The following is a 27,007-nucleotide window of genomic DNA, read 5'->3' on the forward strand; positions in this document are numbered from 1 at the left end:
TTAATAATTATGGATCTCTATATTTAGATTTCGTGAGATTACCTCGGTTCCAATGTTCTTCATAGCTTCAGTGTTGCCAAACTTTATGGCGTACTCGTCACCGCCCAGGAACGCCTGAATGTCTTCATCTCTGGTCAAATATCGCGGGTCGATTTTGGGTGGGTCACGCGGATCAGAGCTGTTCAGAGAGATTTTACCGACGCTTCGCGGGTGTAGTAGCGTCATGTACGGAACCATAGTCATGTCACAGCTGTCGAATATCTCATTGTATCCACGCCTGGCGTCTTCTCCGAAGCCTGCTTTATCCAGGAAGGCCTGACGTCCACCGTCGTCCGTTTTGTTCACACAGGACAGTTGCATCTCGATGTCTGGGTATCCTTCTGGACAGTACTCATCTGGCGTAGAATTTGTCCTGATGAAACCTAAGAAATTGTTACACGATAGAGTTGCAAGTGGACCCGTTCTTCCTTTAAGATACTGGTAAGTTTTGTCGTCACTGGTTAACTCCGTTTGATCTCTGCGGTACTTCTCGTTGTTTATGCAGAATGTGATTATTGGCGACTTGAAATGATCCTGGAGATTAGCTCCGACATTATCATTCGCTACAATCGTTGTTATATTCAAGGATTTTAGTTCATCTTCAGGGCCCACTCCAGACAACATCAGAAACTGTGGAGACTGCACAGTCCCTGCAGACAGGATGACCTCCTTTGTAACGTTAGCCGTCATTTTCTCGCCGCCATGCATAAATTCAACTCCATATGCCCTTTTGGTTTCCGGATCGATAAGAATTTTCGTTACGAAAGCGTGCCTCAGCAGATGTAGATTTGACCTGCGCCCCGCCGGACTCAGAAAAGCCTTCGCATTGCTGCACCTTTCGCCATCTCTTATGTCCCCCAAAGACTCGGAGAAAACGAGGAATTTGTCCGCGACAAGGTCGACTACGAATTCGTGGCCTGTCTCTCTGACGGCTTCCTTCATTGTTTCATAGACGCTCAAGTTGGCCTTTATTTGGCTGACAGTGTAGTAGCCTCCAAAGCCGTGGTACTTGTGGACGTCTGGTTCTGATGCTATTAAATCCGAACGTAGGTCCTCCGATTTCTTGAAGTATGGCAGCACCTGGAAAACAGAACGTGTTTCGTAAAAGAAACGTAATTGGAAGGCTCGTTTCTCAATGTGTGTGATGTGAATAGTCGGAAACGCGGCATTTCGAGAAGCCAGTTGGTTAGTGTCTTCTTATGGTACTCACTTTGTCGTAGCTCCAATCGGTGAGACCCTGTCGCGCCCAGCCATCGTAGTCACATTTATTGCCTCGCACGTACACCAAGCCGTAGAGGTTGCTGGAACCACCCACCATTTTCCCTCTAGGCCAGAGGCACCTACCAGGATCCTCAAACCCGAGACAGGCCTGTTGTTGCTCCTCGGTGACAAACTGCCAGTCTTCATAAGTACGCTCCACTCTATTCTGTAGCGCTGGTACCTGTAAATGAAAGTGTTTGGAATCTATGACAGTATGACGAGATCAGGAAGTGTGCTACTTGTAAAATACTATGCAGAAAAGGATATTTAATGGCTTTGCCAGAGAGGACGGAGCAGCGAAAAGAGTTTCTGGGAATCTTTTTGTACTTGGGATGGAAATTTGTGCCTTAAAAGCAGACCAATCGCCATCGATCAACGGCTTAAGGAAGCAGAAGGCAAGGGGTGCAATTGCCAAACAATTATTGAATAACCGGTACCAGAAAGTTGACTGACTGAAGTTTGAACGTGGCTGGGAAAGCAGTAATTCTGAAAAGAGAAACGCAAAGATTCAATCTAGAGAAAGTGGGGATTACTGAAGTGAAACGGAAAGATGAACACGCGGTAGAACATCTTCAGCAGAAAACTATATAAGGGGTAGTCAAATGGAAACTATACATACGGAAAGAAGAGTAGTTAAGTGTTCATTAGTTTAAAAATAAGCTTCATAAATATTAATACACGTGTCGTACTGTGAGACAAAATGGTCGTCGCCGTGGAAAAATGTCTGAATTTGCCTACTGAATCATGATTGTAACCAGGCGTGCACCCTTCGTCCGAATCAAATCGATGGCCAGTAATGTCTTCCTCCAGGGCACCAACAGTATATTAGCGTAGGGAGAGGTCGTGACTCCATGGAGGATGTGTTAGGGCTTCCCAGCGAAACTTCTGCAGCATAGTCGAAACAACTTTGGCAAACACGTGCACAGGCCCGGTCCCTCGTCATGAGATTTCCATATTTCTGGAGCCCTGAAGAAGAACTTTCGTGGGCGTCGATTTACATCGGGCAAGGAGGTGCACGCGTAGGTACAATTACAATTACATAGGGAACAGCAACCTTTTCTCCATAAAGTCAGTGACCGTCTTACCTCACAGTCTGATAAATGTCTTAACAGTTACGGCGATTACTTTTGAAATAATAGTTTACATACTTTTTCTCCATCCGTCTTGTTTTAATTTGTCTGCATTTTATATAAAGAGAGTAGGAATCGTCATGAGAAAGAACCTATAGTATTCACTGAGTAACACTGAAAAGATAGGAGATACAATTGTTGTCATTACAAACGATGACAAACCAACTCCTACAACAATAGTTTAGGTATAATGCCGACGCCACAAGAAGATGACGAAGACGTAAAGGAAGTATAAAATAAGAATATAGAATGGGTAATTACATTACAGACCATTGTAATCTCATAATCACACTGGATTTGTAGAACTATGGGAGGATATGGGCTTGATGTTAGGAGTTAGAGAGGAGAAAATCTGAATTTCGACATATAATTTCCATAGGAATGGGCATAATAGTGTCCAAATATCGGAAGAGGAGAAAGTATAGTAGGAAAATGCCAGGAGACACGGGAAAATCTCAATTTCATTACAGCACGGAAGGGCTGGGATCCTGGAATAAAATATTGGAATGTAGGTCTTACCCACGAGCAGCTGTGGACTCGGATCACAATTTAATAATGATTAAATGTAATCAGGAAGAAAAAATGTGCAAAGAAACGGCATACTTGAGTACTGAGAGAGGATGAGATGAGTTTGAAGTTTTCTGAGGCTAAGGGTACTCGATAATGAATACCATAAAGGCAGTTCAGGTGGTTAGGAATGGACGTGTCTAAAAATGGCAGTCACAGAAATTGCACAGAAAAAAGTGTAAGGTAACAGCAAAGAAATCTCAGGTAACTGAAAAAATACTTCAGTTGGTTGACGAACGACCGAAGTACAAAAACGTTCACGGAAAACAGGTAGGGGAGTTTTTACATGGGGAAGCGTGTTACATGCGACTTTGAGTTAATCACTATTTGCAACAGACATTCTTTTCAGCTGATTGTAGCAGCTGATAGTACATTTCCTGCTGATCGCTGGAAAGCGAGCTCTGACTATTAGAGAGACTGCGAAAGGAAACGTTGCTCCGTAAGTTTCCAGTTACTTTTTCTGCAACTCTTTCTTTCATACCAACGTAGGCTTTTGTAGATCAGTGCAAATGCTGTGTTATGTGGATTTCTTAACTTCATATAAATAATAAAATGTTTAAAATTTCTCTGCAGCTGAAACCGGATGCTTACTGGCAACCGTGTATGAAATGATGGGGTATGGGGTAATTTCCTATAATTTCATTGGGGCTAGTTGTTTCGGTGCGAATGTCATGTGTAGCTTCTTATTACGTACCTCATTTGTGAAGGCGATATGAGATAACACGAAAAGAAGACAACACAAGCACAACGCCCAAAGAAACATAAACATACAGCAATCAGAAAAAATTTAATGTCAGATTACCAGTAATTTGAGAAAAATGAAACAGATTTTTCGATTATATTGACAACATATTGCACGTACTAGAAACAAAAAATAAATAATATGAAACTGTAATTTTTAATGAATGCTTAATGGTGCGCATATAATGTAACAAATTACTTCATCCCTGTAACAACATTCCCCATTAGGTGTACAGCGTTGAGATGTACATGACCGGAAATAGTGTCAAATCAGCGATATTCTTGATAGGAGAACATAAAGAAAAATATTAAATGCAGTGGATGTATAACAATGATGCTACATTGTAAAGTATATTTCCTTAACTTAGCTCTACAACTTAATTCTACAAAAATAATTGAATGGAACCATAACAACAAGTCTCGGCCATCTCTGTAAGACTCTACGAGTCACAGGAATGAAATAAGCTGGATGTGAAGGAAGACAAAAGCAAAATGCCTGCAGGAGATGAGTGGGAAGAACCTATAAAGAAAAAGTCTTCAGAAGAACTTTTTGAGTATATAGAAAACTCAAAACTACCTTCAGGGAAAGTTAAGGTTGTCGACACTAACACTGCAAAGTGAATTGCAGTGGAGAGGGCAGGGAGGTGAAATGAGTAAATTGAAGAGTTCTATAACGGAAAAGACTTGTCTGATTATGTGATAGATGAAATGGGAGTCGATATGCAAGACATATTAGAGTGCAAGACAGTATTAGAGTCAGTGTTGAAAAGACATTTGGAATTCATGAGATCAAGTAAGATGGAAGGCACAGATAAGACGCTAATGAGAATAACATAGAGAGGAACTGAAATGAAAATTAAGGATCTGTTAGAAGACGATCAGTTTGATTTATGGGACTTTGTTTTATGATTCACGTACACTGTGAGATATTGGTGCCGAGCGATGTCCATCCAGAGCAATCTCATGCTGCAACACAGAACTGGGTGGTGGGCACCCGCTTTGTTGGAGTCTGCGACTGAAAGAAGATTGACGTCGGACGGTAGCGTCATCGTCGGAAATTGTTACAACAGTAAAAAATCGGAAAGACCATGGTAATTATATTTTGTCAGCGGCCTTTGAATTGCGTTTACTTCTAAGTAAAATTTTTTCAGTTCAACTACATACAAGTTTGTTTAAATAGTGTTTTTGTTTAGAATAACGTAATTAGATGGAGTTTGTAGTACTGCTTTGTAACAGAATAATATTATATTTTACAGAAGTGGATAAACTGAACAGAAGAATTTTTCGTAAATAAATTAACTAGATATTTGCCGATGAAAGTAAAGTGATGCAAAGTACACTATATTGTGGTTACAAAATACTATTACATAAAAATTCTTCCCCAGAGATATGAATACGGTGGTTTAAATTTACTCCGTCAACAGTGTCGGAATATGCAAGCATTGATCTACCAAGGCATCGACATATCCGGTGATTAAATTCTCAAAACAGCCTGACAAAGACAGAAATTTTTCAGTACTTTTCAAAAGTGAAGTTGTACAGCAGTATAAAACATTTTCTCTGCATCTGTGTAGGTTATCCCATATCAACTTTCTCAAAGACACTGGTGTAAATATGGTGGCTTTTACAAGTCTTACAACTGAATGAATTTTTTTATATTAACTGTGCTGATATTACATTACCTGACCTCAAACGGCACTTTTCTACAGTTTATCAGCGAAAGGATGTGAATGTGACATGCATAAAGTGGTGCTGTAGCACTGAAGATTGTAGTTAAGAACTGAAGAAAATCAGAAACTGTTGGCTACGACATCAAGACATGGCAGTATTGTCGATGGATTGTGGGAAACAGCACATTGCCAAACTACCATAGCGCCCGTAACATGACAGACAAATGACTGCAGACGTTCGCTGTTCTTTTCAATCTATACAACAAAGAAGCAGTGACAGAAATAAAGACAAAGTTGCAGGAATTTGTTTAAAATTTGGGGTTAAAGGGTATTAATGAGAAGATCCGCACATGACATTAGTATCTTCAGTGAAACTGGAGGACAATTACAGGACATAAGAGTTTTATGAATCCAGATGTCGATTGAGAGTAAAACGAAGAAAGAAGAAAAGTGGAGTGTAGTAGTAGAAAAGAAAATGGCGAGAACCTTAATATCAAAATCGGTGATCAAGAACTAGACGACGGAAGTCTTCAAACTTCAAAGCAAAATAGCCCATGAATGGTCAAGGGAAGAGTATATAAAGAGGGCAATCTGGGCCGAGCCAGATTACTAGAATCAGTAATGTAAAAATAAATAGTCGTATACTATCGATACGAGCTTAGGGGAGCAGATGCAGGACTGCTGCACTACCGAACATGACAATGTACACTACTGCCCATTAAAATTGCTACACCAAGAAGTAATGCAGATGATAAACGTGTATTCATCGGACAAATGTATTATACTAGAACTGACATGTGATTACATTTTCACGTAGTTTCGGTCCATAGATCCTGAGAAATCAGTACCCAGAAACCACCTCTGGCCGTAATAACGACCTTGGTTCGCCTGGGTATTGAGTCAAACAAAGCTTGGATGACGTGTACAGGTACAGCTGCCCATGTAGCTTCAACACGATACCACAGTTCATCAAGAGTAGTGACTGGCGTATTGTGATGAGCCAGTTGTTAGGCCACCGTTGGCCAGACGTTTTCAATTGGTGAGAGATGTGGAGCATGTGCTGGACAGGGTAGCAGTGGAACATTTTGTGTATCCAGAAAGGCCCGTACAGGACCTGCAACATGTGGTCGTGCATTATCCTGCTGAAATGTAGGGTTTCACAGGGATCGAATGAAGGGTAGAGCCAGGGGTCGTAACAAATCTGAAATGTTACTTCCACTGTTCTAAGTGCCGTCAATGCGAACAAGAAGTGACCGAGACGTGTAACGAATGGTACCCCATTCCATCACACCGGGTGATACGCCAGTATGGCGATAAAGAATACACCCTTCCTATGTGCATTAACTGCGATGTCGCCAAACACGGTTGCGACAATCATGACACTGTAAACAGAACCTGGATTCATCCGCAAAAATGACGTTTTGCCAATCGGTCACCTAGGTTCGTCGCTGAGTACAACATCGCAGACACTCCTGCCTGTGATGCAGCGTCAAGGGTAACTGCAGCCATGGTCTCCGAGCTGATAGTCTATGCTGCTGCAAACGTCGTCAAACTGTTGGTGCAGATGGTTGTTGTCTTGCAAACGTCCCCATCTGTTGACTCAGGGATTCGGACGTAGCTGCACGATCCGTTACAGCCATGCGGATAAGATGCCAGTCATCTATACTGCTAGTGATACGAGGCCGTTAGGATACAGCACGGCGTTCCGTAGTACCCTCCTGAACCCACCGATTCCATATTCTGCTAACAGTCATTGGATGTCGACAAATATGAGCCGTAATGTCGTGATACGATAAACCGCAGTCGCGATAGGCTTCAATCCGACCTTTATCAAAGTCGGAAACGTGTTGGTACGCATTTCTGTCCTCCATACAGGAGACACCACAACAACGCCTGCGTATGAGAAATCGGTTGGAAACTTTCCTCATGTGAGCACGTTGTAGGTGTCGTCACCGGCGCCAACCTCGTGTGAATGCTCTGAAAAGCTAATCATTTGCATATCTGAGCATCTTCTTCCTGTCGGTTAAATTTTGCGTCTGTAGCACGTCATCTTCGACGTGTAGCAATTTTAAGGGCCAGTAGTGTTCCTACTAATGGAGATGGTTTGCTGTTGCCTTTCTCGGGGCTATTGTGCAGTGTTAAGTGTGTATTTGTTACGACTGTGATGAGTGCTTGAATATTGTAATGTTTTGGTTGTGTTGTTATGGATGAAAGGAAGGGTGGAGGTAAAATCTGGTGCCGGCACATAGCCTGCTCGTGGCGAATAGCTTCAATGGGGCAGCTGAGTGTAACGTCCCCATCCGACAGATTGGTCACCATCAACAGTGTTTCACATACCCGCACATCGTGGGACACAGCAGAGAGGTTTGGGATTTAAACTAGGATATTGGCGCAGAGTCTGGTGATCAGGAACTTTACGCCACCACCTCTCCTCCACTTGTCGGCCAAATACTGGCAGTGAAATCTCATCTGTTACCAGGGCTCGAACCAGCTTACCTCCAAGCCGACTGCCACCACACAAGGGTGTGTTAGCGACCTTGGCTATAGAGGAATTGTATCAAACGTAGGCCTTATTCTGAGGAACAAATTTCTGAGTATGTATATTTGGAGCACACCATTTTATGGTACTGATTCTTGGAATGTGGTGACATTGAAACACAAAAGGATCGAAGGATTTGAGATGTGGTGCTACAGAAGAACGTTGAAAATTAAGTGAACTGATCAGGTCAGAAATGAGTAGGATCTCCACCTTGTTACGGAAGCAAGGAGTACTTGAAAACAACTACAACAACAAGGGACAGGATGACGGACAAATATTAAGGCACCAGGGAATAACTTCTATGGTTCTAGACGAAGTATTAGATGATAAAAACTGTGTAGTATGGTAGAGACTGGGATACAACCAACAAATAACTGTGGATGTAGGGTGCAAAAATGTGGTACTCGGTGGTTATGAGTTTTCCACAGAAGAGAAATTCGTCATGGGATGTGTCAGATCAGTCAGATGACTGAAGAGAAAAAAATTAAAATGAAGGTTGGATGTGACACATTTGGGGAACATACTATCTGCTTGTTGCCTGAAATTTTTTCACGCTTCGTATCATTTGGTGCAGTGTGTTACGACAGATACAGGAGATACATTCAGTGATACTGTCTTTAAGGGTATAAGGGATGCCTTATGACTACAGTGTTATTCTGAGCCGAAATATAGGAACATTTCTGATCAGGTGTTGGGATAAAATGCTTGATTTCTTGACAGAACACGGACATACGTTCTGTTTTTCCTACAGAATTAATTATTTTGGTAAAATGAAGATTTGAGGCATTTTGTTTCTTCTAAATGTAAAGTTATATATTTTAACAAGTATTTTAAAATACAAATTATTTAATACGAAATTATTTCACAAATATTTCAATTCAACTATATTACAAGGCATTAAAGAACAACTCCCGAGAATTTCATCCTTCTACTATAAAAAGGCTCTGCGAAAATGTACCTTATATACAAAAATATTAAGATTATGGGAAATGATCGAAGATTTTCGTTCATTGCATGCCTTCTGCACAGCTAGCATCATCCGAATTATCCAACAGATTCCGCTTGGCTCTCCAACGCAGTTTAGCCATCCTTGGATAGATTTTCACTGCAGTATCCGAAGACCCGAGCCGTTCCTTTTCCAAACAAAGCACAGCTGATGAAACTTGTAATCCTATACAGAGCCCCATATTCTGCAAAACTTTACACTACGTTCTATTGCCCGAACTGAATGAGGAAACAGCAGCTTAAACACCACAGTGAAGAGTCTTTATACCTACAAAGGCAGTTTTACGTAGCTCGTTCCATTCAAATGGTCATGCAGTTATTTGGACTTGGAATCCAACTGTGAAAACATTTCAATAGTAGACTAATATCTGCGAGGTTTATTTCGTACATTATGGCTGATGGCAAATGATGAGGGTCATTGTACTGTTGTTTAGTTACCTTGCTTCTATTGTACTTGTACGAACTATGTTCTTCTTTTGGAGTAGCCCATGATTGGGAGTTGTCTTGCTTTGTGTGGGAAAACAGAGCCCAGAGTGCTCATCTCATTAACTCAGCATCTACTGTATTCTACCTAACCTGTAGACCATAGCACTTCTGAATGTGGTCTATTTGTCAATCCATTTTTCGCATCTAAAGTTTTTTCATTCGTGAATTTCTTGGCCCTGATGCTTGACATGAACTGCAGAAGTCTTGATCCCATCCTTATCGGAACTTCGCCAACACACTCTAGTTTGCAAATATTCACTTTATTTGCAATGGGTCCCAATTACTAAATGTCTTTGAACGCCTATGACTCACTGTCTCCAAGGAATTTATATATCTTATTTAACTGAGTGTTGCTAAATAGTTCTTACTCCAACGACTTTCGTAACAAAAGTTGAATCATAACAATTTGCTATGCACTCATCATCAAATTTATTTTTCATTCTATCCTTGCATCTGCAATGCTTGGAAACTACCTTGCCAGTGTCCACACTTCTAGCTGTACCAGCACGATTCAGAGATATTTAGCCTCTCATCTGCCAGTTCACATCAAAGCTATGGACAAGTCCCGGTTATTATTATTTTCAACAACAGCTTCCTCAACAGCATTTTTCAGATTTTCCTACGCAATTTCAACAGAGACCAAGACAACAATGTGTTGGTGAAATTTTGAGGATGAGAGTTATAAGGGGACTTCGTGGGAGAGTTAAAAGGCTGATATTGGGGAGAGGTGAATTTACTTGTGGGGATCGGGGTTTCAGAGTATGGCGTGAACGCCCCAGCCAAAGCGCTGTGGTCAGTTGCATGTGTTAGCAGACACCACAGTTGAAAATAGAACCAAGAGATGCTTCTGTGAAGAGGGCGTAAATAGCATATCACATAACGCCAGTACGCTTGTGCAAGAATACTAGGTTTTTTACTTATGAACAAACCTTTATTTGTAATTATTGTGAATGACCTGAGTGTCATCGAATATTGTTAACATTTCTTTATTAAAATATTGTTGAAATATACTACTTGTGCCCAAGAACTGGTCACGATGAGTCAAATCATGTTTACAGAATGTAAGAATGATGTATTTTTGGTGGGTACAGCCTTCACTCCATACAAATGCAGAAAATAGTGGAACGCTAAGGTAGTCAAGCGGAGACTGGAACTTTTCGAGTGAAAATCTCAACGGAGCTATTCTGGACACTTTGTGTAGAACTACCTATGGAAACAAGCGTGATTCAGTCGTACAGGATTGATTCTGTGCGGTGAATGGCCGCTATCATCGTTTTTGTTTAGAGAGATTTGAATGTGCTTCAATGTAGGACACTTTTGCTGCATGATTTAAGGAACTGAGACTAGACAGAGTATAAGGTACTGTTCTTTGTATCATGTGTGATAATTTGTGAATCATGTTGAATTCTGAACTGTTTTGAGCTGTTGTGATCACAAAATGAACACATCCATGCCTGAGGCAGGATTCGAAACTGCAACCGTAGCAGTCGCACGGTTCCGGGCTGAAGCGCTTAGAACCGCTCGGCCACCGTGGCCGGCCACATATCTTTCATGATTATTTAGTTTGATGATTTTACAACCATTCTCGTAACTTTCTCGAAGTAACTTTACTGCATTTGATAAGGATATTATCTGTCTGTATTTTAACTGAAAAACTTAGGACCCATTCCTGTTTATTTACCCATAGAACATAATCCATAAACCAGACTAATGTTAATATCGTACAGCATATCTGTATCTGCAGCAACGTATGAGAAACTGCAAAAAATAACACTATGTTTGCAATATTGCACATCAACTGTGTAGGTTTGTATTCCGGGAAACATCAGATTTTCCACAATGTGTGAAACACACATTTTTCTCCAAAAGAAAAAGAAAAAAACATAATAAAGGCACATAAATTATATACGGCGATCCCAGCATTTAGATTCTTTTGTTGTTCTTCAGTTCTAGCTAGTTTCCTTTCTGAAGCACTTTCACATGTAGTGACAGCGGCATCTCTAAATGTATCACTTCTAGAGTAGAGGTTAGGCATTATTGGGACGTCCGAGGCTGAAGTAGAAAACTGAGTAGCCTGTACTTCCTTGCATCAATGAACATGGTTTTCAAACAACATGAGACTACCTCACGATATCTTGCAGGAAAGGAAACTCAATGAATTCACCAAAACGACTTTCACAAGAAGCACATGTATTTGCTCGCAAAGGAATCAATACAAATGGTTTAAAATCGATTGTCAACTTTCTTACAGTGTAGCCAATATAAAGGGTAATTATCTTGTGCTCATTTACGTCTCTGGCAATTCATGAAAAATCACGCATGTTACACGTTTCATAAACAGGATGCGTAAAATCCTGTGCAAGTCATCTCAATATTTTGAAAACGAATTTTCACAAAGGTCGATTTCCTCACTGAAAAACTTATTCTGTACAACTTTAACACGAAAACTATCGCACGCGTTAGGTTGGTACATGTATAGGCGCTGATAAATGTTTCCTGTTTTTTTTTAATCATTGAGCAGTAACATACGTAAACGATCGCCGAAAAAGTGTAGGAAATGAAAGAAACATATGGTACAAAAAAAATTGAAGGCTAGGATCACGATATCTCACCATTGTCTATAGTCTGAGATGGGGAGCTGCTCCAGTGACTGTGTGAATATTTGCAAAATTTTGACTGCAGGCCAATACAAATTTATGTCGTGAAATAGGTGTGATATCAGTAAATGTAACATGACGAGTTGTAGTGTAATGCGACAAGGCACTCGGGGGGGGTTTCTTTTTGATATGGTTGGGAGCAGGATACAGGGGCCGCTGTAGTGGAAGGCTGAGCAACAAACTGAGGACAGAATATAAAATTAAATTTATTACGCAAGACTATTCATATAAGGTACTGGTAACAACATAGTGACATATAACTTGTTCAATTTAAATGTACGTCAGCTGATTTAACATGAATCATGAACAAGTTATCTAACATCAAACAATCTGCAAATATGAGATTTAAACTTTCCCGCAATTTTAATGGTTTTAAAATGTTATTACGAAATACTGAAAATTACCAAACTGGTCACTGTATTTGAGCATTACATAACCTAATGAGCACAATGGCTTAGAGGAAATAATATCACAGACATATAGCAATATCTGCCCACTACAGCACTGTCTTACGTGACCTTGTGTGCCACAATGATTCACAGAACCAACGCATATAGTTAAATGGTAAATATTTCCCACAATGGCGCTTGCGTTATAATCTTACCTAGCACACCGATTTACCAAGACAACGCAATTAATGCCAAGTAAAGTCTGGTCCAGAATAACGAGTGCCCTACCACTGATTAAACTACTCAGAATCAGTAATGAACTGTTTTACAAGGCAAGCACATTCAGTTCAGACTAGTTAACAAGACAGTGCTTCCATTTGAATATTACCACAGAAATCCATCAATAGCCGTATGCCGGACGGTGATTCGAAAAGGATTGATAACAAGTTACCTTGTTGTTGGCTGCTGGCACTAAACCCCTGGCGTGCGATGGATGTGTGGGCCAGAAACCCCGTTGCAGCAGAAGCCGTTAACAACAGTACCCACAAAACTCTTTCTATAACCACTCCGTGAAATGACGTCATAGGGGGTTCCAAAACAGTTTAACACTCAACAGTAGTGAGTAAGAGACAAGGACGAAAAAAAAAAAAAAGAGTAACACACACGCACGGCACCTACAGTTAGCCTTGAATTATTCCTAGCTGTGGTTAAGATTGAATTAATTTAAGCAAACACGCCCACAGAGGCACTCCAGTTCATACGTAAATCAACCAGGGCACAAGTCAGTATTTCGACACGCAGCAGCGCAAGCCAGAATACGACAGAAAGAAGTCTCGCTGTAACTCCACCAGATGAAGATGCACCAAACAAACAGCTCACCTTTAACAATATTAATCCAAATGCCGCTAATAAGGTAATGGCCAGAATAACACCAGCCCGTAGCCACAGCGTGAGAACGGTTGAACTAGTAAACAGAACGAACGACAGCGAGTCACTGCAGCACCTCCAATGCAACTGCCACACTCACACCACTTGCCGCCGCGACTTCCGCGATCTTCCGGCGTCGCTACGCCCAGGCCCGCTCGTCTCTCCCTGCCCGAGACCCCCTTTCGGCTTCCCGCACGGAATCCCAGAGGGCGCAACAACCCGCGCACCGCTAAGCGAATCGAAAGAGATCGAACACACTACACCGGAACAATCAAATCGCAGGAGCTCAAAGCACACTTTTCATTCTTTGGTCTTCTTTAACTGTGTTGATGATGGGGAACTGTATTAGCTTAATGGAATATATACCCATGTTTTCACCGTGATGGGATGGGATGAGTTCACTTCCTGTTCTTAATTTTCTTAAAGCTTAACTTGGTACTTTCTACTTTCATTTGCTTTCCGGGCTTACTTCAGAAGCGATGACCGCAGTGTACACGAAGGTGCTGTCACACTGCGAGGCCTAGCGGAACGGCGCTTCACAGAAATAGGGGGGCCGTTGAAGACAGAGCGCTGGTGGATAAGCCGTTGTTCATTAATGATGGTCAGCGAGTGGCCGAGATAGAAAGGACTTCGATCCAAAATATGGAACTCTACCAGTAGACGATAGGTGTCTGGAGCTTGTGAAGTAGTGTAGTTAGGGACATAAACATCTCCTGAATCTCCTACAATTCTCGAAAATAGTGCTGACTTACTCTGCAAATGGATTCTGTACCATCGTCAGCTACCAGCCACGTTGCAAGCTCTTCATGTTTTCAAGGGACCCGTAAAGTGAGGCAAGCTGATGGCAGAATGAGCACCGATTGGCGTATTAGTGGTGACACCATGTGGAAGTAACACATGGTAGCCATTTTTTAGAAAAGGGGAGTAAATGTGATTAATTGGATGGTTGTCGCGAAATCACGCCTATGAAACCAATACGCTCTTGGGTGGAACTACCAACTTTTTCGAGGATTCATGAGTTCATTGCGTTGGCGGGGAGACCACAGAGAGCTTAATTTTTAAAGACGTGTAACACAAAATCGATGGAAAGACGAGGCCAGATTTCTCTGCCTCGTGATGGCTGGGTGTTGTGTGATGTCCTTAGGTTAGTTAGGTTTAAGTAGTTCTAAGTTCTAGGGGACTGATGACCTAAGATGTTAAGTCCCATAGTGCTCAGAGCCATTTGAACCATTTGAACGAGGCCAGAGGGAGTCGATGGGAAGACATGGACAAGGAGAGTCACGTCTGGGATGTGGAAGAGAGGAGTCGATTGAGAGATGTGGATGCTAGATTGTGGCTGATCTCTCTGGTCGCTGGATTAACGGGTCTCCATTCTGTTCACAGGTCAGAGAAGATTATGGTAAGCATCGCTTACAACTCTGGCATATCATGGAACCTGACAGTGTTAGCTTCATTTGCAACATAATTGCCACTGGCTCATTCACCAGCGTTTCGTCACTTCTGTAGGATCTCTGGGTGTTAGTTCCAGACAAACTGTCATCGTGACCATCACACTAAGGCTGCTGTTCCTGTCTCACATAATTAGATCCTACATCGGATACAACTCCTCCTCTTTCAGTAACTTACCCCACTCAGCTCGTAAGTTGGGAATATGTATAGTGCGGCACATCCTTGTAACGTTATAATCATTGTATTTTACTGCATTGACATTCATTATCGTAACGAGTGCCTTTAAATGATAATACACTGAAGAGCCAAAGAACTGGTACATCTGAATAGTGTAGTGTAGGGACTCCGTGAGCACGCAGAACTGCTGCATACACTCGAATAATGTCTGAAGTAGTCCTACAGGGAACTCACACCATGAATCCTGCAGGGCTCTCCATAAATCCGTAAGATTAAGAGGGGTGGAGATCTCTTCTGAACGCACGTTGCAAGCATCCCAGATATGCTCAATAATGTTCATGTCTGGGGAGTTTGGTGGAAAGCGGAAGTATTTAAATAAGAAGAGCGTTCCTTGAGTCACTCTGTAACAATTCTGGACGTGTAGGGTGTCGCACTGTTCTGCTGGAATGCACAATTTACATGAATGGATGCAAAGTCATATCTAGACTTATCAGAGGTCCCATATCACTCCAACTCCACACGCTGAACGCCATTACAGAGCCTCCGACAAGTTGAACAGTCCCCCACTGACAAACAGGGTCCATGGATTCATGAGATTGTCTCCATAACGGAACTCGTAAATCCCCACGATACACTTTGAAACGAGAGTAGTCCGACCAGGCAACATGGTTCCAGTAATCAAAAGTCCAATGCCAGTGTTGACGGGCCCAGGCGAGGAGTAAATCTTCGTGTCGTCCGGTCACCAACGGTACACCAGTGGGCCTCTGGCTCCGGAAGCCCCATATCGATTATGTTTCTTTGAATGGTTCGCACACTGACGCTTGTTGATGGCCCAGCATTGAAATCAGCAGCAATTTGGGGAAGAGTTGCATTTCTATGAAGTTGAACGATTCTCTTCAGTCGTCGTTGGTTCCGTTGTTGCAGGATCTTTTTCCGGCCTCAGCGGTGTCCGATATTAAACGTTTTACTGGATTTCTCGTATTCACGGTACACTCGTGAAATAGTCGTACGGAAAAATCACTACCTCATCGCTACCTAGGAGATCCTGTGCCCCATCGCACGTGCGCCTACTATAACACCGCATTAAAACTCACTTAAATCTGGATAACCTGCCATTGTAGCACCAGTAACCGATCTAACAACTGCGCCAGACGCTTGATGTCTTATATAGGCGTTGCCGACCGCCGCGCCGTATTCTGCCCCCTCTTCAGTGTACTATATCGATTCCTCACCTTCACATATTCTTTGCTAGGGCTGTTTTATTAAAACATAGTAAATCCGTAACGCACACTAAATTTAGCAGTGGGTTTCAACAATTTACCTGGTTCTAAATTAATATGGGATCTAGACAGATATCACATTTTCCTCTCACAAGCAGTTTTTGCAGTAGCAATGAAGGGAGTGAAATTTAAGTTTGGATAAGGAACAAAAGATGAATGCGGACACCACTACTAAGATCTGCACAACACATACCCATTCAGGTCGGATGCAAAATAGGCTATGGAGACCACATAAAAGGAATGAATTGTATAGTCAGTACAAAGCATGAATTAAGTGTTAAGAAGGAAAAATAAAAGGTAAATAAAGATAGTAGACAGGGCAACAACGAATTGCTTCAAATCAAACTTGCAAATGTGACAGTAGAGAAAGGAGTTAAACGATTCTTCTTTCTAGGAAGCAAGATAATACAAAACGGCTGAAACAAGAGGGATGATTAATCAGCTGATATTCGCAAGAGGATAGAATATATCATCAAGAAAATGAGCTATATTTGTGTGTGTTAAAGATACGGAAATGAGGAAGAAGCTCCCGAAAGAATACATCTGGAGCACAATATTATAAGGAAATGAGACCTGGACTGCTGTATATCAACTGAAGGAGAAATTGGAAACATTTGTGATGTGTTTATGTCGAATAATTTCAAAAATTAAGTGTACTAATAGAGTATAAGAAGCAATGAATCCCAGCTAGAGTAAGTGAGGAACGAACTGGCAGGTTCTCAGGACTCCTGCAATAGCAGCTACGAATAGTTTAATTACAGCTGTAAAAAGTACTAGGTTCTAAATATGGGATAGAAACATCAACAACATAACACGCACGAAACATGATAGGGGATATTCCATCTAGTTCTTTGCTCACGTACTTTAGTTAGTATTCATTACACCTTGTACCATATTAGTTCACTTAATTTTAGGAATTATTCGGCAGAAACAGATTAGAAATGCTTCCAATTTCTCTTTCTGTTGATTTACAGCAGTCGAGGTCTCACTTCCGTCCAATTCTGTCCTCGAGATGTGTATTTCGGGAGTTTCTTCCTCATTTCCGTATTTTTACCTCACAACATTATAACTCATTTTTTTATTATATATTCCATCCCCATGCGGATATTCGCTGATTCATTATCTCTTTTATTTGGGCTGTTCTGTGTTATCTTGTTACCTAGAAAGAAGAATCCTTTCGCTCCACTCACTACAATCATATTTGCAAGTTTGATTTGAAATAATTCTTTGTTGCCTACTCTGCTGTATTTCTTCACCTTCTAATTTTCTTTGTTAACACTTAATTCACGCTTTTTACTGAGCATACAGTTCATTCCTGTCAGCCGATCTTCACAGCCTATTTTATATTCGAAAATAATTAACATCAGACAGGAATAGATCGGGAATACTATCATAGTAGTCATATAGTGACGACTTAAAAATTTGAGAATCATCTGACACACATAATAAACAAGCAGTTTCTATGGCTTCATTGTGCCGGTCTATGTAGTCACTAGGGACATAAAGAGCTAATTTTAGAGGTGGAAGTTTTGGACTAAAGCATATTTAGTCACGAAACCAAAAATCTCTCATTGCCTATTGCTTTTGTATATATTTTCAGCTTCAAAAAGCATCACCCTTAACTAAGAGGTATGGGTATTTATTCAGTTAACCGCAGTACGATGTTCCAAACTCTAAAGTGGTCCTCAAGATACTTGCTGAAGTAGCATCCTGTTTTTTAGTTACAGTTAGCGTAACCGAAAACGCCGCTTCTGGCGGTACTATAGTTGCTCTACAGTTGCTCCCAACTTCCATCTCAGACGAATATGGTCAGAATCCAACATCAAAATTTCGAAGGCTTTTGAGGGACGTTTCCTGAGTATTTTGATATAATGGACTTACGGTCCCCGGTGGTTCGTTTCACAATAATTACCTCAGTCCTCACTCAGATCAAACGTTCTGGTATAGCTCTCATGGTCAGTACCTTCCATTCTACCTCCGAAGAATCCCGTCACACGCAGCTATCAGTATACGGACGCAAGAGTAATCTGTTGTGGCTACCGTCGCTGCGGGAAGACCTTAGTTGAGGAGATCTTCCATTGGTTTCGGTGAATCCTCGCAGGGGTTACATATCGCCCGTCTCTTTATTAGTAAACCTATCCATCGCGCTGTGTATCACTATCAACGTGCAGCTAACACTGCCGGGAAGTAACGGCGAGACAGGAACGAGTAATATTGAACGCAAGCTTGAGGCAAAGATCTGTGACCTGCAAGTACCTTGATCCAATGGAGCAAGTTTCCTTCAAATTAAACGCACAGAGCATGCTGTCGACATCTGCATAGTTGTGCAGATATTTTCAGTGTGATGCAGATACGAAGGTATAAGAGGGCAAGAAATCAAACGAAATATACTTGCTCTGAATGAGTCACCCGAGATCAAGCATTCCTTACACTCATAAAATAACCGCGGGCCACCACCACAATTTTGTTGGTGGAGCTCGGGTTCTCTGTATATGAAGAACTTAGAAAACAGAAATAGGTCATTAGTTATACGTAAATATGACGCGAATTTCCCCTTTTTGTGGAAATGCTTTCCAAGGAAAATGTATAATATCTGAAAAAAGCAATTTTCTGGATGGGGAAAAAAAGGTATGGGAAACCAAATATGGCGGAAACATATCACGTATACTTCGTAAACATTGTAGACAACTGTGAGACAGAATACTTAATCTATGCAGGAAAAAAGGATGGTAAAATGAAAAATTTTTTTTTGCGGTAAATGTAAATGGACATGCAGTCCTTAAGTTTGCCTTTCAACATGCTTTATCGAACCACTTTGGTTGAAAAAATCGGAAATTTGTGGTAAAGCCTTATGGACCCAAACAATTGAGGTCATCATTGCCTAAGCTAGCACTCTACTATATCTGACTTAAACTAACTTACGCTAAGGACGTCACACACACTCATGCCCGATGAAGGATTCGAACCTCCGACGGGAGGAACCGCGCGGACCGTGGCAAGATGCATCTGACCTCGCGGCTACCCCGCGCGGCCCACTTTGGTTGAATGAAAAGTTAACACATAATCGAGAGAACCATCGGGAGTGGGCCGTAACCACGTTCGTCCTTTCAGTTATAAGTTTCCCTTCATATTGACTGTGCATACAGGTGACATGGCACCTACATTTCTGTAATTCATGTGTCAATTATAGACCGTGCACACCTTTGGCTACGTAAGAAGGATTCGAGGCTTAAGGAACGAATAACGCAACTGCCTTAGCTTACATACCTCCGTTGTGATTGAGGGATCACCACCAGCTTCGAGAAGGAGCACATTCCAGCCAGCGACCTCTGACAGTCGACTGGCCATAACTGACCCGGCTGAGCCAGCACCTATGATGATGAAGTCGTAGTCTGTGGTGATGGGCAACTTCGGCTCCCGAGGATAGGTCAGCGGTTCATTCGTGAGATTCCACGCCGACTGCAGCACGGAGGTCACCATGCCAGTGAAGAGCATTCCGAACGCCCCTGACCCCACAGGGCAGCTTTGGAGGCCCGATGCATCCACAGGGCACATATGGTGCATGTCTGCGACGGTACCTGGTGGTCAAACGAAATGCGGGGAATATTTTGAGCAGTCCAGCAGGAGGAACGTCTGTTCATCTTCCGGAATCATTTGCACTCCTCACAAGACAGGAATGCCATAGCTCTATATTGTCTGCAGTTGTGTCACGCCACTGGGAACTACGCAAGGAAAGGAGAGTCGGAACTGTGCAGCAGTGGTATATTTCTGTATGTACTACCATAATTTTGTATCTGAGGTTGGGAATGTGCTTCAGACTGTGATATTCTGAGTTCAGAAACAGAAATCAGTCGTTATTAAGTGCTAACGTAGTTGCCCAAGAAGAGCAGTTGAAACGATGTTAGTAACACATTTCCGCCTTTACATAAAGTCTTCATCAAACACTCAAATTTTCATACGCATGCCATGCATAATAACGCCTACAAAGGTTAATGTTAATATAATTCCAATAGGAAAACGCATTGAATAATAGCTTGAACATGTTTCCATAGATCTTTGCAGCACACTCCTTTTGTAATGTGTGTATAAACCGACTTGTGTGAGTGAAGTCCTACATGGCGATAGTATAGCAACCAGTTTCATGTAATGTAGGAAAAACAGAGAAGAAGGAAATTGAAAACAGTGTATATAACAATGTAGCAGCACTTATTGATTTATATTACAAAAACAGCCTCACACCCAGCTGGGCTCTCATGTGTGACCGTGAATGGCAGTCACAAATTGTGAAGAGAAGGTGGGACGTTAAAGCAAGTGCTACTGCACTTTACCGATGTCGAACAGTATCACGTTCGCTTACGATATAGTGCGACTGTCGCAGAATTATTGATCAGTCCCTAAAATCTTATTTCCTAGTCCCAAATGAGCAGAAAATATGGAGTGAAAGAAAACCATAGAACCACGAAAATATGTAGAAGTAATACGTATAACGTCACAGAGGAGCTCATCGACACATCATGAAGGAATTCTGCTGAATAGCAAGTAAAATAATGTATGGCTGAAGACGCTAAGAGAACGTAGTGAGTAAATTATATGAGGTAAAGGTATCATTCCCATCCAACCGAAGAATTAAAAATTATTTCATGCGACTGTAAACAGCATTCATACTCTTGCAGAAATGCATGGTGCACACTAACAAATATAATTTATTCACAACTGGTTTCGAACACCAATCATCTTCACAATCGAAAAATATTGTGATAACTTAACATGCCATACAAGCTATTTAACTACAAAAGACGCCACAGCTGACTTGCAAACGTCAGAAACAGGTACTTCACGCCATAATACCGGCTTCAGCAAACAGAAAACATTGAATACGTAATACTATGTCCAGTAAGTCATACCATGTTACAGCAGTAAGGCAGCCTTGCCTGAGCAGTGGTGCTTGGCACTTACATGTTGTGGATTACAAGCTGAATGTGATCATCTTCAATTAAATTATTTGCAACTGTGGCTGAAGTAATAACATTACGAATCATTACCGATGGCTTTGACTATGTAATACGTTTCTGCTGCTACAAAACCAAATTTATTCCCTTTAATACTGTGCTGCTACGGAACAATACTGAAGTGAAAGATTTAATTCTTTTTTATACACACTGATAATTCAAAACATTATGACAACTGCCCATTGCGACATTGGATGCCGTCTGGTAGCGTTTCCAGCAGGCGACGCTGTAAGAGCAGGCACGGATGGGGCATCACCCTAGCGAAGATGTTGGCTTCAAATGGGGAAATCCATTGAGATAAGCGAGTTTGACAAAGAGCACATTACGCACAGCTTGTGAACGAAAACTCTCGAAAACGGCGAAGCTGGTGAATGTTTACACGCTACTGCTGTGAGCATCTACGGAAAAAGGTAGAAGAATAGTGAAACTACAACGAGGCGTAAATGGTTGGACGTCCACGACCATTCACAGAACGTGGGGTTCGGAAACTTGTCTGCTCTGTAAAGTAGAATAGATCGTGATCTGTGGCATCTCTGCCGAAAGAGCACAATGCTGGTGCACGCACTAGTGTTTAGAAACACACCGTTCGCCGTACATTCTGGATCATCAAGCTCCGCAGCAGACCGCCTTTACGTGTCCTCTTGTTGACACAACGATATCGTCAATTATACTGCAGTGGGCATGGGGCCATCGAGGTTCACCCGTAGATGAATGGAATCGTGTGGGCTCTTCGAGTGAACCACATTTTTGTTACACTAGGTCGAGTAGGATATCGAGGTGAACGGCGGCTAGAAACGGTTAGCGAACCACAGACGCAGGCTGGTGGGAGCTATGTTATGGAAGACATTCTCCTGCGCTTGAATGGGACCTGTGGTAGTAATCGAAGACGCGGTGACAGCTGCGAATCACGTGAATCCCTTCATGTTTGATGTCATCCCCGACGGCGATGGCATCTTTCAGCGGTGTAATTGTCTGTGTCTCGGAGCCATAACCATGCTATTGTGATTTGAGGAGCATTATAGAAAACTCACGCTGGTACCTCGGCGACCAAATTCGCCTGACGTAAAGCCTATGGAATCCTATCGGGTCGCTATCGGGCGCCATCGGCGACAAATCAGCGACCCGTTATTTACGCGAATTGGGTGACCTGCTCGTAGAAATTTAATGCCATATATCTCCAAAAACGTACCAACGAACTGTCGGAGTCGTGACACACAGAAGCAGTGATGTACGTCGTTCCCAATACTGTAAACCAGCTATTAAGCAGTTGGTCATAATGTTTTGGGTCATCAGTGTACAGTATTGTCTGTAGCAGTTATGGGCATCAGGCATTTAAAAAGTATTTAGATAAGATATTGATTACATTGCAACATATTTCCTCACAGATTCTGATTTCAGCTAAATGTAATCGAAGACTAAAAGTAATTGAATAACTTACTTCTTTACGAGGTCAGTACAATTTATTCGATCTCTAAGTTTTGGGCCGAGCGCAACTGGCCTCATGCGCCTAAGTTTTCTGCAGCTTCTGTTTTCTGTTAGGGAGGACCCTCCACACTGGACGTGGTGATCACATGGTGCTAACGTTACACGATAGGTTTGTCAAAACTGCCATTTACTGTATCAGACATCATTAAGTTGATGAGCCTAGCTAACCTAAAGTAATTCGCAGTGAGAAGTGGAGAGTATCGTCAAAGTTACCATCAATGATTGCTACAGCTATCTAATAAAACGCCACATTGATTTCATGTCCTGCAGGAGAGTTTAACCCTTCTAATACCAAGTATTTTTTGTTACACTGAGTACCATTGGGGTCTTTAGTGACCCCAACGGAATTTATTTTTTATTACGGTTAGTTTTAATAATGGTAGAATAAAATCACATTCCTTATTTTTTCCACAATCTAAAACATGATGTCAGTGACATTACATTAAATTAAAATGCATATTTTTTTAAATTATTTATTTCCGTAAAATTTACAAACGATTCTCATGAAAATACAGACATTTTTGATTAAATTCCGAATTGACATTTACGACGCATTGCACTTACAGCGATAAATTGCAGAGTGGTTTTTACACACAGAATATCCACATTTTGAACATTTATCGGTGAATTTTCTATCCTCAGACCTTTTGCAAAACGGACACCTTCCTCTTTTTTTTTGTCTGTACTGATGGTGGAAGTACTGGGGAAATAATTTTGTCTGGCTTTCTTCCGACGAGCTGCTTTCCTAATTCTATGAGGAATGCCCGTCTCTAGTACTTGGTCCTTCCTGCCCAGTCTGGTGTAAGATATATCCATATGATAAATGCATTCAGTGCACTGATATCAATCATGTTGTAAAATAATACCATTGGCCAGCTTCTGCTCATCCTCTTGGTAGTGTACGTTCTAACTAGCTTGTCCATGGCATCTACACCTGACTTTGTTTGATTATAATCCAGAATCATTACTGACTTGCATTCTTCACGATCTTCCATTTCCTTGAATGCATTGTACTGAGCAATGTTTTTCGGACAATATGAAACAATTGAAGCATGCTCTTGGAATCCAAAAATAGATGAATATTTGACTCGACCTTTGGACTGAGTGAAAGCTTGTGGTAGTTCTCCTTTATTTTTTCTGATTGTTCCTAAGAGTGTGAGATTGATTTTCAGAAGTTCTCTCGCCAAACTAAGGCTAGTGAAAAAATTGTCAGTTGTTACATTTCTGCCACTGTTTTCTAAGCCTTTCTCCATATCTAAAGCAACTCTCTTGCCTTGATCAACTTTACGAGGTTCATTTTCTTGTCGACCAGTGTAAACTTGGAGATTGAGAACGCAAGACGTTGCGCTATCACATACAGCCCATAATTTCAACCCATATTTTCCTGGTTTTGAAGGAATATATTGCCGAAATGGACATCCACCACGAAATGGCACAAGTTGTTCATCAGTTGTTACGTTGCTGTGAGGAACATATGCTTCACGAAATGTGTGTACCCACATTTCAAATATTTCTCTAGTGGGAGCCAACTTGTCAAGAGCACGGTTGTGACGTCTCACATCTGCGTCATCAAATCGGATGCAACTTGAAATTTGCGTAAAGCGATTTCTAGCCATTGCTTCACTAAAAATGGGTCTACCAACCTCTTTGTTCCACAGATGTGTAACTGCTTCATTATGGGCCTTGTAAGCACCTGCTAGGATCAAGACACAGATAAAGCACTTCAGTTCCATGGCATCTGCTGGTTTCTATTTACTACATTAAAAATATTGTTAGTCCACTTTAGAACTACATCAACAATGTTTCTCCTAAGAAACAACTGATAAGGTGATTCTATGGAGTCTACATTTTTCACTGAATTTTGTTGGACCTGGCTTTACTCGCATTATGTTCCATCTCTCTTCCACAAGCTCTTCTCAACTCGTGTTTGTGCCACAATTCTTTTTTGTTTTTAGACCTATACAAAATAAAAAGAATAAAAAATACAAAGGGTATATCCTGGCGCTTGACCCTAATGCACATTTACCTAAATACAATGTGTACTTACATATAACAGTCAGAAATACGTGTTACTTACTGTTCAGGATGACATCTGGGCTGTCCAAATCCCAAATCTTCTTTTCAACTTCCGTCTGATTGAGGAATATTCTCTTCTAAGACGTCAGTTTCTCCATCGCTGCATGAGACATCAGAAACTATATCGCTGATATCACTATTTGATTCTCCAGGTGGAGGATTATCCTGCAGTAATATTTCAAGCACTTTGTCTTCGGAAAGGTGACGAGACATTTTCCACTAAATGCAGCACACACAACAGTAGTGTCCACTCGTAAGGAACAAGTAACTGTCGGCTTATAAAGTATTGGAAACAATCACACACTACAACAATATTTACAAGAATAAAACATAGGAAATACAGCAACAGTTACGCATTCAATGCGCATTATTGGATAATAATACCGCAAGAAAGAAATGGGGTCGCATTTAACCCCAATGGTATTCAGTGGTTCTCTCTTGATTTTCGGCAAAACTAAATATTTTCAAAAAGTTATATTAATATATTACGAACCCATTACTTAATTCAGGAAAAGTCCGAATTTTTCATAATTTTTAGGAATAGGAAATTAGGTATATTTTACAGATATTTACGGCCTGGGGTTCATACTGAGGCATGATGAACGGAAGTCAGAATAACGGCGCAGCGAAAGCCAGTATCGGGACATTACGGGGCTAGAATGAGATTTTCACTCTGCAGCGGAGTGTGCGTTGATATGAAACTTCCTGGAAGATTAAAACTGTGTGCCGGACCGAGGCTCGAACTCGGGACCTTTGCCTTTCGCGGGCAAGTGCTCTACCAACTGAGCTACCCAAGCACGACTCACGCCCCGTCCTCACAGCTTTACTTCTGCCAGTACCTCGTCTCCTACCTTCCAAACTTTACAGAAGCTCTCCTGCGGACCTTGCAGAACTAGCACTCCTGAAAGAAAGGATATTGCGGAGACATGGCTTAGCCACAGCCTGGGGAATGTTTCCAGAATGAGATTTTCACTCTGGATCGGAGTGTGCGCTGATATGAAACTTTGTGACCTGCGGAAGGCAAAGGTCCCGAGTTCGAGTCTCGGTCTGGCACACAGTTCTAATCTGCCAGGAAGTTTCATTAGAGGGCTGACCTATGGAAAAGATACGGGCCGTCACTACGATGGGGAATAAGGAGCAACATAGAACAATGGTATACTGCGTGTGGGCCGAGATCCGCTAAATAGGCGCCGTCTGTGTTTATATCCCAAACGACGGAAAACTGTCGTGTAATTAAGCAGCGCCAAGGTACGTCCTACGAAATTGGACTGCGCACTGCGGGAAGGTCGTATTCTGGGAATCGCTGGTACAGGACTATTGAAAGAGAAGATCCATAAGGTAGTGTGAGATTAGCACATATGGCCCTTTTGTGATTAAGAATGCGTTGCCAGCAACCACCATGCTGGTGCCAAGCTAATTAAACTGTTGCTGACACTGCCAAGCAACAGCAGGGGAAGGTACAATTGTCTGATACAAATAAATTCCGGCGTGTGGCAACAGAACTCGCGATTGCGTACAAGGAGACGGTCGTATTGACTGAAACACTATATAGGACGGATAATGGAAGTCAAACGTTGCTTTTTTCTGAGCTCCAACACTAAAACTCCCGACGATCGGTTAATTATATTAAAACTGAGCTCGGAAGAGAGGCTGTTTTGTTATTAGAATGGATCTGTGGCACTCGGAAGAATCTCTGTCATTGTTGATCAAAATTATGCACATGTCTCACACTCAAAATGTAAAAATGTGAGAGAAACACTTCAGCTTCTCGCTGGGAGCTCTCTGTACAACGTCTTCCATCCTAGACTCGGTGGAGTTTGTTTCAACTGAGAGGGGGACTTTTCTTTTGGGCTGTGAGGGAAAAGCTGCCGGATTACTTACAAATTAGCAGAGCCGCAGCAGCCACCAATGGGCACCGGTAATGCTAAGTATTGTGGGCAACAGAAATGTTCGTAAATCGAGTTTTAAGAGGAACATTGTAAGAGTTCCATGATTAAGGAATTAGTTGCTAGCGCACTCGAGCAGCATTTAGATGGATTACTCACGTGCTGCCTGCGATATGTAAGCTATAAGAGAATCTCGGACCAGAGAGCAGTGTTGTCAGCAGAACTGTGTAGCAGT

At 41.7% G+C, this 27,007-nt stretch overlaps 1 protein-coding gene across 1 annotated transcript in view; it reads right to left on the reverse strand.

Moving 5' to 3' along the window:
* Positions 1–27,007, reverse strand: part of LOC126481432 (glucose dehydrogenase [FAD, quinone]-like) — a 63,329-nt gene that overhangs the window by 16,126 nt on the left and 20,196 nt on the right. Inside the window, exons 2-4 of the mRNA XM_050105181.1 lie at positions 19,584–19,894; positions 1,250–1,480; positions 43–1,119 (exon numbers count right to left, since the gene is read on the reverse strand). Of these exons, the coding sequence (XP_049961138.1) occupies positions 43–1,119; positions 1,250–1,480; positions 19,584–19,880 (1,605 nt within the window). The 5' untranslated portion in view covers positions 19,881–19,894. The remainder of the gene's footprint in view (positions 1–42; positions 1,120–1,249; positions 1,481–19,583; positions 19,895–27,007) is intronic.

Source organism: Schistocerca serialis, chromosome 5, assembly GCF_023864345.2.
Source record: "Schistocerca serialis cubense isolate TAMUIC-IGC-003099 chromosome 5, iqSchSeri2.2, whole genome shotgun sequence".
Taxonomy (NCBI): Eukaryota; Metazoa; Arthropoda; class Insecta; order Orthoptera; family Acrididae; genus Schistocerca; species Schistocerca serialis.